The 14,537-nt window shown below is 42.3% G+C and overlaps 1 protein-coding gene across 9 annotated transcripts in view; it reads right to left on the bottom strand.

Moving 5' to 3' along the window:
- The window catches only part of tox (thymocyte selection-associated high mobility group box), a 71,509-nt gene that overhangs the window by 20,802 nt on the left and 36,170 nt on the right, over positions 1-14,537 (bottom strand). For 5 of the 9 annotated variants that reach the window (XM_054768364.1, XM_054768363.1, XM_054768365.1 and 2 more), the window contains 3 exons: positions 14,400-14,465; positions 9,352-9,462; positions 1,891-2,160 (listed from right to left, as the gene is read on the bottom strand). In XM_054768364.1, coding sequence (XP_054624339.1) covers positions 1,891-2,160; positions 9,352-9,462; positions 14,400-14,465 — 447 coding nt within the window. The remainder of the gene's footprint in view (positions 1-1,890; positions 2,161-9,351; positions 9,463-14,399; positions 14,466-14,537) is intronic. The other 4 variants (XM_054768366.1, XM_054768370.1, XM_054768369.1 and 1 more) reach the window with 4 other exon arrangements.

Genomic DNA, 14,537 nt, shown 5'->3' on the forward strand with positions numbered 1-14,537 from the left:
ACGTGTGTATTTAGTTAGTCAGTGGCTGATGCAGCAGCTACAGTCTCCAAGCTGGATAGTTAGCGTCCTCATGGAACATCACCACTGAAGGCGCACACAAACACCAGGCTGATCTCCAGATGACTATGAGCCCCACGCAGCAGCGTCAGTACAGCATCACCCCCCCCCCCGTAATGTTTGTATGCAAACTGAAGGGGGTCAGCATGCACACTGACCTCCTCCAGAAGCTGGGAGAGAACAAGCCTTCCATTATCATCATCATCTTTCTGAATGATGGAGGACTTCCAGACTGGCGCGATCCAACGTTCAGGCAGGACAGTGCTTGAAGAGATGGCATAAAACACCCCCAGCTGACTACGGCAGGACTTCAGCGGCCACCCGCAGATCCGCTGAAGTCCTGGTGCTTTGTTTGGTTTGTTCCTCGGAAGGATGAGATCCATGTGCCTCTACCCACTAAGTTCAAATACCGGCGACTGACAGGCTCAGTTAGCACACACACGCGCACGCGCACGCGCGCACGCACACACGCGCGCACACACACACACGCACACGCGCACGCACACACACGCACACGCACACGCACACACACACACACAGCATTACTACCTCCCTCTCCACCTCCATTAGGCTGAGCCAGCTATAGTTGCTAGGCAACCATAGAGGAGGGGCTGGCTGTGAATGTATACTGTAGTAGTATGGGGGTATAAGAGTGGGATAACAGTCATGGGGGTGTGAAATGCAAAGGAAACAGAAGTGAAAGGCAGCAGACACACAACAGTTTGTTGTCTTTTCATTCATGCTTAGAAGATCGGCCCGCAGCACCATCGAAAAATATCATTTACACGACCACTTAAAAACACATCATCCAAATGGAAAAATGAGCAGTACTTTGACAGTACAAAGTACAAACACCAGAGACGTTATTAAACCCCGACACACACTCTCCAAAATGGATTTATACGTCCTGTGTGCTTTTGTGTGAGAGGCAAAAAGAGGCGATGACGTAAACGCACAATAAAAGATGTGACTTTTCGGGCAGTTTTAAGCCATCAAGACGGCCACCAGGTGGCAGAGGTGCATTTGATAGCAGCTCAGCATGGACCATCTGCACCATTAAAGAGAGAGCGTGGAGGAGTGGAGCGAGCAGAAGGTTACACATTGTAGGGAAGTTCTAACGCGCACGCAGTTCACTTCCAAATGTGGAAAGTGTAAATAGTTGATGGCCTTCAATTTGTCAACCAATGTTGTTTATGCTGGTGTATTTGTTTAGAAACTTGAGATGTCACAAAAGCAAACAATATTTGTGTCAAAGTGAAAGTTATGCTTGAAATGTATCTTTTCACTAAAAGCTGTTATTTTAGTCAGGAACTGATATTTTCCTGAAACTTACCTATGTTCTACTGCTGATTACTAAAGAACACAAAAAGGTAGAAAGTAACTTATTTCCTGATGAAAGATGGGAGTGTAATGTTTGTTTCGGTAGGTTCCATGTTCTATCTAGAGCTGTCTAGATAGAACAGCGCTTGTCCTATCTAGTCTTTGAGCATGAAATGATGAAGCCTGCTCAGATCAGAGGTTGTCTTAGGGGACATTTGACTTCTCATCTGAGCAGGCTTCATGTAGCTTTTGAGGTAAAAGACGAACTAGGACAGCTAGTCCTATAATTTCGGCTGTCATTCGGTAGGACAGCTAATCCTATATAGTCTGGCCTAGAGTCCTAGAGCTGGACTATCTAGTCGTTGAGCATGAACTGATGAGGTCCGAGCAGGTTTTCTTGGTTCACACAGAAAGACTAGATAGGACAAGAGCTGCCCTACCTAGTCGCTGGGCCAAGAAAAGGTAGGGAGCACTATTTTGGAGCATTTTGAAATCCAACATGGGCCCACTCACCACAGATAGAGTACTGGTCATGGCTGCCCCGTCTGGGCTGAAGGTGCCACCATCTTGGTTCAGCATAGTGGCGCCATCCTGACTCCCAGGCATGGCCTGCAGCTGGTAGGGGTGGTGTGAAGCTGAGCCGGAGGGGGTGTCCAGTGGGGGGTAGGGTCCAGTGGAGGAATCGTGGGGCAGATGAAGGGGCAGCATGTGTTCCGGCAGGGTGGGGGGGGTAATGGGCGGAATGTTGAAGTCCTCATCACCCGAAGCTCCCACTTGGTAGGACTGAAGATGAGAGAACATCGAGCGTTACAATCTTTGACATCTTTCAGCAAAAGCACCAAATGCTTCGATTTGTCCTCAACCCAAACATACGCTGCTCCGCACTACTACTACTCCCCGTGGAACAGAAAGTCTAGTCCGGGGGGGCCCCAAGGGGAATGGAGTGAAGCATGAAAGGACACAACTTTGCCACTTTGATATTTCATAAAGCAACAGTGGAAGATGCTAACGCTAACAGCCTTTGCTGTCATTTCAACTTTCTTCTTAAATCATCTCCAGAAATGTTCTTCTTGGAATGTTACCAATCATTCCCATCTTGGAATGTTGGAATGTTACCAATCACTCCCATCTTGGAATGTTACCAATCACTCCCATCTTGGAATGTTGGAATGTTACCAATCACTCCCATCTTGGAATGTTACCAATCATTCCCATCTTGGAATGTTACCAATCACTCCCATCTTGGAATGTTACCAATCACTCCCATCTTGGAATGTTACCAATCATTCCCATCTGGAATGTTACCAATCATTCCCATCTGGAATGTTACCAATCACTCCCATCTTGGAATGTTACCAATCATTCCCATCTTGGAATGTTACAAATCAATCCTATATTTGCACTTCTTCCCAAAAATGGCAACTTATTTCTCATCATACTAAAAAGCATTTTTTTCTTGAATATTTCAACTATGCAACTAAAGTGCCGTTATTTGTCATCATTCTTGCAATTTCCTTTCTCCTTAGAATACGACTTCTTCTCTTCAGATTTCCACTTTAGTCTTGGAAAACTGCTCCTGGTTTTCCCCATTTCTGTTTGTTTTAAAAATGTCTGTGGTGTTATATTTGTAAACACGTTGTTATTTAGATGTTTTGTGTTGTTTATGTTGGTATAGTTGTTTACATATTTCAGCTGTCAGTAGCTGATCATTTCCTGAAACTTACCTCCGTTCTACTGATGATTACTAAAGAATTGAAAAAGGTAGAAACTAGCTTTTTTTCCTGATGAAAGACGGCAGTCTAATGTTTCTTTTGGTAGGTTCCATGTTTATATAAGCATACAACACAATAATCTGTGGACCCTGAAAGATCAGTAAAATGGTGTAAAATGGCCGCCACTAAAGGGTTGTCTTTTGAAAAACGTCTGGGATTGAATGAGTTGATGAAGTTAGAAGACTAGAAAGAATGCATGGTGAAATAGAACATGTGAGTTGCGTAGAGCAGCATTTGGTTTTGTTGTGGTAAAACAAGCATCCAATATTGGCTTGCAATAAGCGATGAAGCCACCACGTCTGGAAGCATGAACCATTCATTTGACTAGAATGCTTTTATTTGACTGTCCTTCTCTTGTTCGGTGTTTCCTCGTCTTCTTTCTGCGGATGTCAAGTAGGCTTTGGGCTGATCGTGGCACGTTGACACCAACGTGTTCATGAACATGCGCTAAATACGTAAATAAATACGTGAAAAAAATGTTTCAAAAATGAGCAGCTCATTTTTGAAAGTAGCTCTCACAAGAAAAAATGATGATCTCGTGAAACGACGACTTTTTCACTTCACAGTCTGATCCTGACTGCTGATTTTTCCATTTCGGTTGTTCTGGTTTTCTTTTGTCTGCATTTTTAGAATGGGCCAATAAAAAAGCGTCCACGGGCCACGAATGGACCCCCAGGCCACACGTCGTGCAGCCCTGAACGAGTAGCTTCATGCGGTCCTTGATGGACTACGGTGGCGAGCGAGGCCGAGTGAGAGACGTGAGGGTTCTCCTTCTCATCTGACGGACGAGATCTTTTATTCTGCCACCATCTCTCTCCATCCTTCTTCTAATCTCATCCGTGATTTCTCCTTCATCTCGCCCCCCCCAGCCCCTCCAACGCCAGCTCGACTGCTGACTTGCATGACTTGTGACTTGTCATGTGAATGACGGCGACGCTTCGGGTGGAGTGAATGCTGGCGGTGGGAAGATGTGCTTTTACGTTTGACAACACCGCAGCAGCGGGACGAAAGGAAAGACGGCTTGCAGACGCCAAGGTCACAAGGGCGCTTGCGAATGTTGACATGTTTTTGTGCAGCACAGCAGGAAACCATCAAAATGCTTTCAAAATAAAAGAGCCACACGTATTTGGAGAGAAATAATGACAAAATATCTTGTTATCATAAGTTGGACTTTCACGCCCCAGCACACTAATATGGTGCATTCAAGGACTGCCGAAGAAACATGATCAGTGAAGCATCAAAGACTTTGATCATCATCCTTGGACACGTGTGCGACATGAGACCTCTATGATCACGTATTGATCAGCTTGCCGTGAATCACATGTGCTTTCTGACCAAACAACAGCCTATTTTCAGACAACAAAATCAATGACATGACATGTTTTTTTTCAATCTGCAAATGAGTGGGTTAGTGAAGGCCGAGTCCCAAACGTGCGGGTATGATATGGTGGTGGGATTGTCATAGTTTGAGCTGCTGCTCTGTCGCCACCTTGTGGTTTGTGTCTTTGCAGGACACCTACCTGCCTAGGGGAGGAGTTTCCTGCCACACCTGTGTTCAATCATCGCTGGACTATTTAACTCTCACATTGTTTGCTTAGTATTTGCCAGATTGTCTTCTGACGTTCAGTTGCCATGCTCTTGCTCTGTTACCTTGCATACTTGGCCAAGTTTAGCTCTTGTGAGTATTTCCAGTTCTAGACCTCCTTGCTTAGTCTTTTGTCTGTTTTATGATTTACACTTCTAGTCTCGTGTCTCGAGTCCTATTTTTGTTATACCTTGTTTTTTGCTCGACTTACCTAGTCCATGTTTTTGTACCTAGCTCTTATTCAGTTTTTGAAGTTTTTTGCTACTTCTGTTTGTACATTTTCGTTATAGTATTTTTTTCATTTTCGTTATAGTATATTTAAAAGTTGTGCTTTTCTCCTGCCTAGTCTGTGCAGCACCATCAGTTCCGCCTTTTGCCACCTTAGTTTTTCTGCCTACCTTATTGTGCAGCTTCCTGAGTTCTTTGTGTGTATTTTTCCCCGCGGCTGTGCCCGGGTCATGCTTTTGGGACTGCATAGTTCTACCATGACTAAAAGTAATAAAATGACTAAATCGGCCCACCACCGATATCAGTATCCTTTTTATCCCCTTTAGTGAAAGCCGATACAGCCCTTTAAGCGCCAAAGTTGCACAACTGCAACATTGCTGAATTTGTTGCTAATATGACGCCTCGTGCAGTTCATACTTTACACCAGGAGATGGCGGACATCTGTAACTTCAGCAGGAATAGTGGCAAGCACACGATACTCCTCGGCAGAACGTGCACAGCTGCCAGATTCACCAAACTTGTGGAGTTCCTCAAACCACGAACCCAAACCCAAACGCAAGGATTCCTCAGATGTCTCATGTGACTGCTGAGATAATTATTAGAAAAACTAACAAACAATAAAATATAGATGGACATAGATAGACGGAAGGACGGAAGGACGGATGGATAGACAGACAGACAAGAAAATAGAATAAGAACAAATAAATGAATACAGAACAGATCAGGTCACAGTTGTAGTGTGATAATAACTAATAATAAACATCATCCTAATAAAAATATTACTACATAACAAGGTCGTAAGTCCAGTCCATGACAGGAGAAATGTGATGTTAAACATATCGGTATCAGTATTAGTTGATAACGGAATCGGAAATCAAGAGTTGGACGATATCGGTTATCAGCCAAAAAGCCAATATCGGACATCCCTACTTATCAGTGTACATTTGACCTGTATGATCTCGTATTGATCCATTCTTCCTGACTTATGCTGAATGACATCTTTTGTGCAGAAACAACAGCCTCTTTTCAGACAACAAAATCAATGACAAATACTTTTTTTCACCAAAAATCTGCAAGGTGGATGCCCACTCCCAAAAGTGCGGGTATCCACCGTACACAGTGGGGGAAATAATGATCACATATATGATAAGTTTCACTTTGGTGAACTATGGTGCGTTCAAGGACCGCCAACAGGAGTACATCCAGCCTTGTGTGGTAAACATGTACACTTTGTTTCCAGTTGGAGCTCTGCATAAATCCTCCTTCTTTTGTTTGTCTGTCTGTCCTATTTGTTGGACCACTTCTTCATGCTCTGCATAAATGAACCCCCCCTCGTCTCTTTCTCTGCCTTCCATTCATGCTGGCACAAAAGCCCCTGCTGGGATCTTCTACCAGGACTAATGCAGTCAGGATTAAGTCCTTGCCCATTCAATGTTCTCAAAGTTAGCCTACTTCCCACAACTCCACGCTCATGAGCATTTCAGCAAAACAACATTAATCTCAGCTGCTTTGACCACCAACATGAAATGCCAGATAAAAAAATGATGCGGCTGTAGTCGATGTTCTACCTGAAAGTCAAAAGTTGTTGAATTCATCCCCTCCACTCACATCCATAGCATTTATTCATTGCTACATGTTAGATTTAGCGGGTAGCCTATGTGGCGTGTGCAGCCTGTACTTCCAATTCCATACAGTAGGTGGCATCACAACACTTGCGCCAACGACTAGTTTGGCAACACAGCGCAAAGCGGCAGACGCTCGTCAAACACAAGCGCAGTCTTACCAAGAAATGAAGAGCAGCAGAGGCGTCCAAAGTGCCCTTTGCAGCACGCGGCACATTCGAAAAATTTTATTTTACAAGAAAACAACAAAAAAAAAACAGCAAAAATTGAAAAATCAGAATAAAGTCAAAATATCAAGAGAAAAATACGTAATAAGAATAGTTATTATGTCTGCTATATTGGGTAATAGGCATGTAAAGGTGATTATTGGGGTGTTATTTCATGTCTAGAGAGCTCTAATCATGTTAAAAAGTTTTTAGTTGAGTTCAGTTTTAGTTTGGTTTCATTTGATTTGAACGTGCATGAAGGTGCCAATGGAATCCACCTCATGAATCATCCTTGCACGCTTCCACACATCCAAAAGGAGTAGGAAGAAGCAAAGCTTACTGAATCCTACCCCTCATCCGTTCCACATCTAGGACAGTACATGGTGTTCACTTCCTGCTTTCCATGGAATATTATTCCATATCATAATCAGTATAATAATAATAATAATAATAATAATAAAAACAAGCATGACAGAACATCATTGAGATGATCAAGACTCTTCTGCTTGTATTTAGCAAACATCAACTGCTTGTATTGTTCTGAATGTGCTCATCTCTGTACTTTGTTGGAGTATATGTTGTTGTGGTATATACTGTAAGTGCTTTCACTTTCATTTTCCTCTAAGTCATATTCCTCCTCTCTGTAGAGAAATACTGTATGAGGTTTTTGGCTAACAAGTTATTGTTAACTTGATGCTTGATTTTAGCCGTTTGAAAAAGTACTAAATGAGCACATTTGAATATGTGTGCTTTTAAAAAGAAAGGCTTTGTATGTTGTCATGATGAAGGATCCTCAGACATCTTTTTGCAGGACATTGAGTGAGTGAAGATTGCTTTTATTTCCTAATGATTGCCCCAGATCTCCACACAATACGCTAGACATGCTCACACCAAAGAACAGTAAAGAGTGTGGAAGGATTTTTCATCAAGAACATATGTTGCTTTATTCAATATTGAAGTATTTCTCTAAAGTGCATGTACAAGGTGGTAAACAGCTTTTCTATGTCTTATATGTCTTATTTTCTCTTATGATGTCTACTATATTGGGTAATAGGAGTGTAAAGGTGACTATAGGGGTGTTATTTCATGTCTAGAGGGCTCTAATCATGTTAAAAAGCATATTTAGAAGGTCTGACCACCAAAATATTCCAATTCTAAATCAGGAACCTTACTTTGTAAAAATTCAGCTATCACGGAACCAATTCATTATTATTGAAGTATTTACATTACTATTCTGTTCAAAGTACATGTCACAAGATTTCTTCAAAATAAAATTGTATTTGGACAAAAATTTTATGTTTTGCCTTTTTTATGTACCAGTTTCAAAAGGGCATCGTTTCCAAAGGTCCGATTTGGCAATTTGTTGAAGAGACTGACTGACTGGATCACATTTTGCAGAATTTAGTTTTAGCTGAAGCAATTTCTGAAAAGAAAAGTGCACTTTTTTGGAATTTTGGCTGAAACATGACCACACACGTCTTTCGCTTTTCTGTGCGTTCTAAAGAGAGGAAAACAGCTAAAAACAGCTAGCAGGTGGGAGCTAACAATGCATGTAATTTTGACTATTAAACCCTAAAAAACCTCCAAAAAAGGCCAACAATGTTGTATTTACAGAAGTGAGCTGCGTATAGAGCAAGCTACAGTGCCATCGCTATCGTAGAAGCTAACACCAAGAACTAATTGTGTGGTGTAGTGACGCAGCACCCCACGCCACTACCGAGGGGTAACAGGCCCCCTCCAAAACAACGCCATGGGACACCAATGTGTACTGACTGGGAAAGAAGAACAAGCATAGGAACAACTAGGAATAGACAAGCAAATGATGTGGAAAGTATTCCATGTTTTCTTTCTACACGGCCAGATGGATTGTTGTGATATCATGTGCTATGTGCTTCATGTATCACCATCGATATCATGGTTACTTACTCGGTCTGGCCCAGCTTGCCTGGGGCGTCTTTTCCCTGATTTTGGGTAGGTGGAAAATAGCTTCTACCGCTGCAGGGTTTGTTAGCACCAACAATTCTTCCTTGGTTGTGATGCAGTCTCTTGGAGCAGTGTCCTCCTCGCCATACACACTGAGCCTTGCCATCCACGCTAACACTGCAAGCCACTCGGTGCAGCGCCAACACTCCGTTTCGCTCGGCATGGCTTGGCAAGCTCTACATTTACACCACCGAGTCATGCCGGTGTAATGTCTTGGATGGAAGTAGCGTTAGCTCCTATCTGTGCTGCTACGTCACATCAGTGCAGCCAGGAAAGAAGTTCCACTCATGGTTAAAACAGAGCTGTCAGCTGTCATTCCATGAATGTACCGTACAGCACGGACAGAAAAGCACAAAACCTTGTTGGATCTGTTTTGGAGGCTTTCTAGTCCCAAGAGGTGTGTCCCATCACGTGCATTCTGGTTTGATACTTTAGAAGGCACAGAAGAGAGAAAGAGGAGCGTTCACGTTCCTCATCAGGATTGTGGATGATGGGCAACATGTGACCTCATATCTATCCAACAACAAGTACGTACATCGCTGTCATATTGCTGTGTGTGTGTGTGTGTGTGTGTTCACCCAGGGTAGGCGGTGTGCGTCGCCCATGTGCGTGTCCCTCCTCCAGTGCTGCAACACGGGGTTAGGAGGTGTCACCTTGCTGAGAGGCTGGGGGGGCTGCGGCACACGAAACTGTGGGAAGAATCGCAGACACACAAAAGGTTCAGACGGGCCAAGAGGAGGGGAGACGGTCAGGGGTCAAAGAAAAACACCAAAAAGGAGAAGAGGGACGAAGCGAAGCATGGAGTGAAAGAGGAATCTTCCACAGCATCCCACACCCATTTCATCTTCTAGTTGGACTTTTATTTTGATATAATAACATCAGATTGAAGCATTAGCATTATATGGATGTGTGTGGTTTTTAATGATCAATAAAGACGATCAAGACGTTCAGTCTGTGTCTTCTGAGTATGCGGGGTTCACGGGAGTTGCAGTGGACCTGTAAGGTACACTTGATCCTCCTTGTCTTCTTTGGTCGCTTCATTCACTTCATTCAGTCTCCATAGTTATCTCATCTGTCTTCATGCAAAGTAAGGACGTTTTGTACGCCTGCTGGTTTATGGTCGAGTAGTGGTGACGCTTCGTGACGCCATCATCCAGGTCAAAACATGCACTTATGTAAGCGGAAGCAATGAATGGCGCGCCCTCGCTTGTGCCGGGGAGGAAGGAGAAGAGAGGAAAGGTTGGGAAGCAGTAATCTTTGTTGAGCGTTTATTGGTTTTGGCACACATGTACCCGCACGCTTCTTTTGCATGAACGTATTATCATAAAAGTACCCAGTAGGACTACTTACACCCCCAATCGATTTTTTTTTTTTTCAGTTATATGCACAAATGCTAAAATGTTAAAGAATCCTTGACTGAATCCTGAACATTTCATCCAAATCCAATCAAAAGCTTTCAGGTTATTTTGAACACAACAAACAAACAAGCCAACAGATCACGGCTGGTGAAACCATCACGCCCGTGCTGCGTTTGCACTAATAAGACAAGCCAGCAGTGTGCAAGCGGGAGTAGTATTTCATGATGACACATACAGTACAGTATACTGTACTATGGACCACTTCCCATCTTCTAGACGCCACACCATCAATAAAACATCACATCATAAATTCCTACAGCACCACCATCTGTTTGCATCAAGTATTCCTGGGATTTCTTCAAAGCAATATTCTGTGCTCCACCTGCTGAGGAGACTGAGGTCCTTTGGTGTGTGCAGGACTCTTTTACGGACCTTTTATGACTCTGTGGTGGCCTCAGCCATCTTCTATGCCAGGGGTCGGGAACCTTTTTGGCTAAGAGAGCCATAAAAGCCACATATTTTAAAAAGGATTTCCTTGAGAGCCATATAATATTTTTTAACATTGAATACAAGTAAATGTGGGCATTTTTAAGGAGGACCTCTAAAGTTATTCTTTTTATTAACATTGTTACACTGAAGCTATCCAATAATAAATAAATGACTTCTTACCATAAATACGACTTCTGGTGCTGCGTGCTTGTGCACCGTACTCCGTATCTTTTTCTTTTTCCAGAATTAGCGATCTAACTATTTGATTTAAGGAAGGGAAGTTCATGCGAATAGGCTACCGCATTATCCAGTGATAATCGAATTTTGGTGTTTGACCCGGAAAATATTGGAAGGACAGCTGGCACTGGCTCTGGCCACCCGCATTGTGGTAGAAAATGGATGGATGGACTAAAATGCATAACAAAGTTTTATATTTTGAGTGTTATTTTTAACACTGTGATTTCTGTAATGTACATTAAAAGGTCAGCGAACAAAAAAACAAAAATACATTTTTATCGTGTTAAGACATGTTTGAGAGCCAGATGCAGGCATCAAAAGAGCCACATCTGGCTCCCGAGCCATAGGTTCCCTACCCCTGTTCTATGCTGTGGGCTGCTGGAGAGGGGGCAGCACGGACAGGGACAGGAGCAGGATCAATAGGCTGATCAGGTGAGCTAGCTCTGTCCTGGACGGTCCTCTGGACTCCGTGGAGGAAGTGGGGGAGAGAAGGATGTTGGCTAAGCTGACATCCATCATGGACAACACCTCTCACCCGCTACATGACACTGTTGTTTCCCTGGGCAGGTCCTTCAGCAGCAGACTGTTACACCCACGGTGTAAGAAGGAGAGGTTCCGCAGGTCCTTCATACCGACCGCTATCAGGCTCTACAACACCTGAACCACCTGAACCATGTTTTAGTCACTATGTATTCTTTACTTGCGTATCTTGCTTGCTGCTGTAACAAGTGAATTTCCCTGCTGTGGGATAAATAAAGTACTATACTATACGTAGGCCTTGTGGACTTGTGGTACTTGTGGTACTTAAGGAATATCTTGCGCTTGTATTTTCCTTGCCTGGACTGTCTGGACTTTTGTTTGCACTTTGTTCCTAGTTTTTGTTCCTACTTTCCTGCCTCGCTGCCCCAGCCTCCTCTTTTCTTTGCTACGTTTGCCCCTAGTTTCCTTCTGGTCGGACGTTTGTGCTTATTTGGTTTGGTTTGGTTTAGTTTATTTGAACATGAAGGTTCCAATGGAATACATCTCATGAATCATTTTTTTTTCACAGTTCTGCATGTCCAAAAGGAGTAGGAAGAAGCAAAGCTTATTTAATCCTACCCCCCATCTAATCTACATCTATTACAGTACATGTAGTTCACTTCCTGCATTCCATGTCATGTTTTCAGTGATAGTCAGGATAACACATAATAGATAACGTAAGACAGCCCTCCCCCCAAAAAAAAGAAAAAGAAAAAAAAAAAAAAATATATATATATATATATATACACACACACATACATTAATAATAATAATAATAATGATGACAATACTAAATAAATAAATAAAAAAGAACAAAGCTTTTTTTTTAAACAAAACAAAGAAAAATAATTTTAAAAAAAATTAAAAAAAATAAAACATAAAAAATAAAAAATAAAATAAAATAAAAAAAATAAAATAACAAACCTGACAGAACAATCAGGACTCTTCTGCTTGTATTTAGCAAACATCAACTGCTTGTATTGTTTATGAATGTGCTCATCTCTGTACTTTGTTGGACTTCCTTACTCAATCCCTTCCATCATTTAATTCCACACACGGAAATGCTGTGGCTTTCAGCGTAGTTCTCGCATATAAATGTTTTAGGTTTAATTTTCCTCTACGATCATATTTCTCCTCTCTGATTGAGAAATACTTTATTAGGTTTTTGGGTAACGAGTTATTATTAACTTTATACATTATTCTAGCGGTTTGAAAGTGTACTTCTATTCTATTATTACTTCTATACAAGCTTAGCTCCTTCTGGTTTGGCTTCGTACTCCTCAGTATCACTTTGTTTTTCATGCTTTGTTAGAACAAATGACCTTTTGCTTATTGGGACAACTTTGCCTCTGTGTTTGCTTTTGGGTCCATCCTCCATGCCGGCTTATCCTCACGAGGGTCACGGGTAAGCTGGAGCCTATCCCAGCTGACTTGGGGCAAGAGGCGGGGTACACCCTGGCCAGCCATACTCACATTCATACCTATGGACAATATAGAGTCTCCAATGAAGCTAACATGCATGTTTTTGGAATGTGGGAGGAAACCAGAGTACCACAAATCACGGTTTATAAACTGCACTTTTTTTCCACCGGTAAGAAGCAAAAAATCGGGGTGCGGTTTATACACGATGACAGGTCTGTGACCAGACTCGGTAAGAGGAGAAATTGACGAGAAGTCCATTTTAGAATAGCCGTCTGTGGGTCAGACAGTTGCTTTGACTTTAGCGCCCTCTGCTGTACAGTTGCTGAAAATGCTTGTGTATGCAACTAACTTATCTGACGGCTGTCTGTATTTCCACAGTGAAAGGATCTCTATATACACTGAAGCTAACCTAAGCTTCCAATGTCAAATACAATACAACGTTGGAGTTTATTCAAATTCACACTGAAGCAATGCAATAAAATAATAATAGAGAAAAGAGAAGCAGTGAAAGATAAGATATCAAAACATCTCTGAAAATTGCAAATTTCTTGATTTTGATTTATTATTATTATTATTATTATTATTATTATTATTATTATTATTATTATTATTATTAATCTGTGCTTAGCCATAATATTAAAGATCTAGATGCCGAAGTTCAGATTTCTCCTTTCTTCTTCTTTTTGAAATTGCTTAGTACCTTTACGCATGTTGATTTGAGATGAAAGAGTTGGCAAGCATTTATGAACTCAACTTTTTTTTTCCCCACCGTGAGCCTGAAAATGGGGGTGCGGTTAATACACAGTGCTTTACGGTACCCAGAAAACCCACACACACGCGGGGAGAACATGCAAACTCCACACAGAAATGCCGAGGGGAGAATCCAACCCAACCCAGATCGTCCACATCGCCTGACTGTGTGGCCAACATGCTAACCACTCGGCCATCCTGCGGCCCTTTTGGGTGCAATTTCTACTCAATAGTTTACCCAGATGGCAAAAAGGGGTGATGATGCAAGTGCCCAACAAAAGAGGTCACGCTTCATGCAGTTTAAGCCATAACAAACGGCCACAAGGTGGCAGAAGTGCATTTGATGAGAGTTCTTTTGCATGTATTAACACGCTGCACAGGAAGGAGGAAGTGAGAGAGCGTGGAGGAGCGTAATGCATTTAACGAATGCACACGCACACGCACACGCACACAAGGCTTAGTTCCAAATGTGAAAAGTGTAAATAGTATATTTGTGAATAAATGATTGTGATGTTACTGTGTGGTTCATGTCGGTATACTTGTTGAGATACTTGAGTTGTCACAAAAGCAGACAATGTTTGTGTCAAAGTGAAAGTTATGCTTGAAATGTATCTTTCCACTAAAAGCTGCTTTTCTCCCTTTTTTAGTTGGGAACTGATATTTTCCTGAAAATGTTCCCGCCAGACCCACATGCACATGGCAATATATTGAGGCTGGCAAAATGGTCCACTTAATTTTTATTTGTTGTGTCATCAATTCATTCATTCATCATCATCCCAGGCCTAGTGCCCATGAGAAATGTTCTCCTTTTAATCTCTTGTGTCGCCCCTACTTGCAATGAAAGGACTAACCTGGTTAGCTGAAACATAGTCAAGGCCTGCTTCTTGCATGTTGAGGAACGTGCTGTCTCCTTCCAACTGGACAGAACACAGACAGACATGCAACGTAAGATAGGAAGGCACTCCAGCGGGTGATCAAGACCTCACAGA

Source organism: Dunckerocampus dactyliophorus, chromosome 2 (genome assembly GCF_027744805.1).
Source record: "Dunckerocampus dactyliophorus isolate RoL2022-P2 chromosome 2, RoL_Ddac_1.1, whole genome shotgun sequence".
Taxonomy (NCBI): Eukaryota; Metazoa; Chordata; class Actinopteri; order Syngnathiformes; family Syngnathidae; genus Dunckerocampus; species Dunckerocampus dactyliophorus.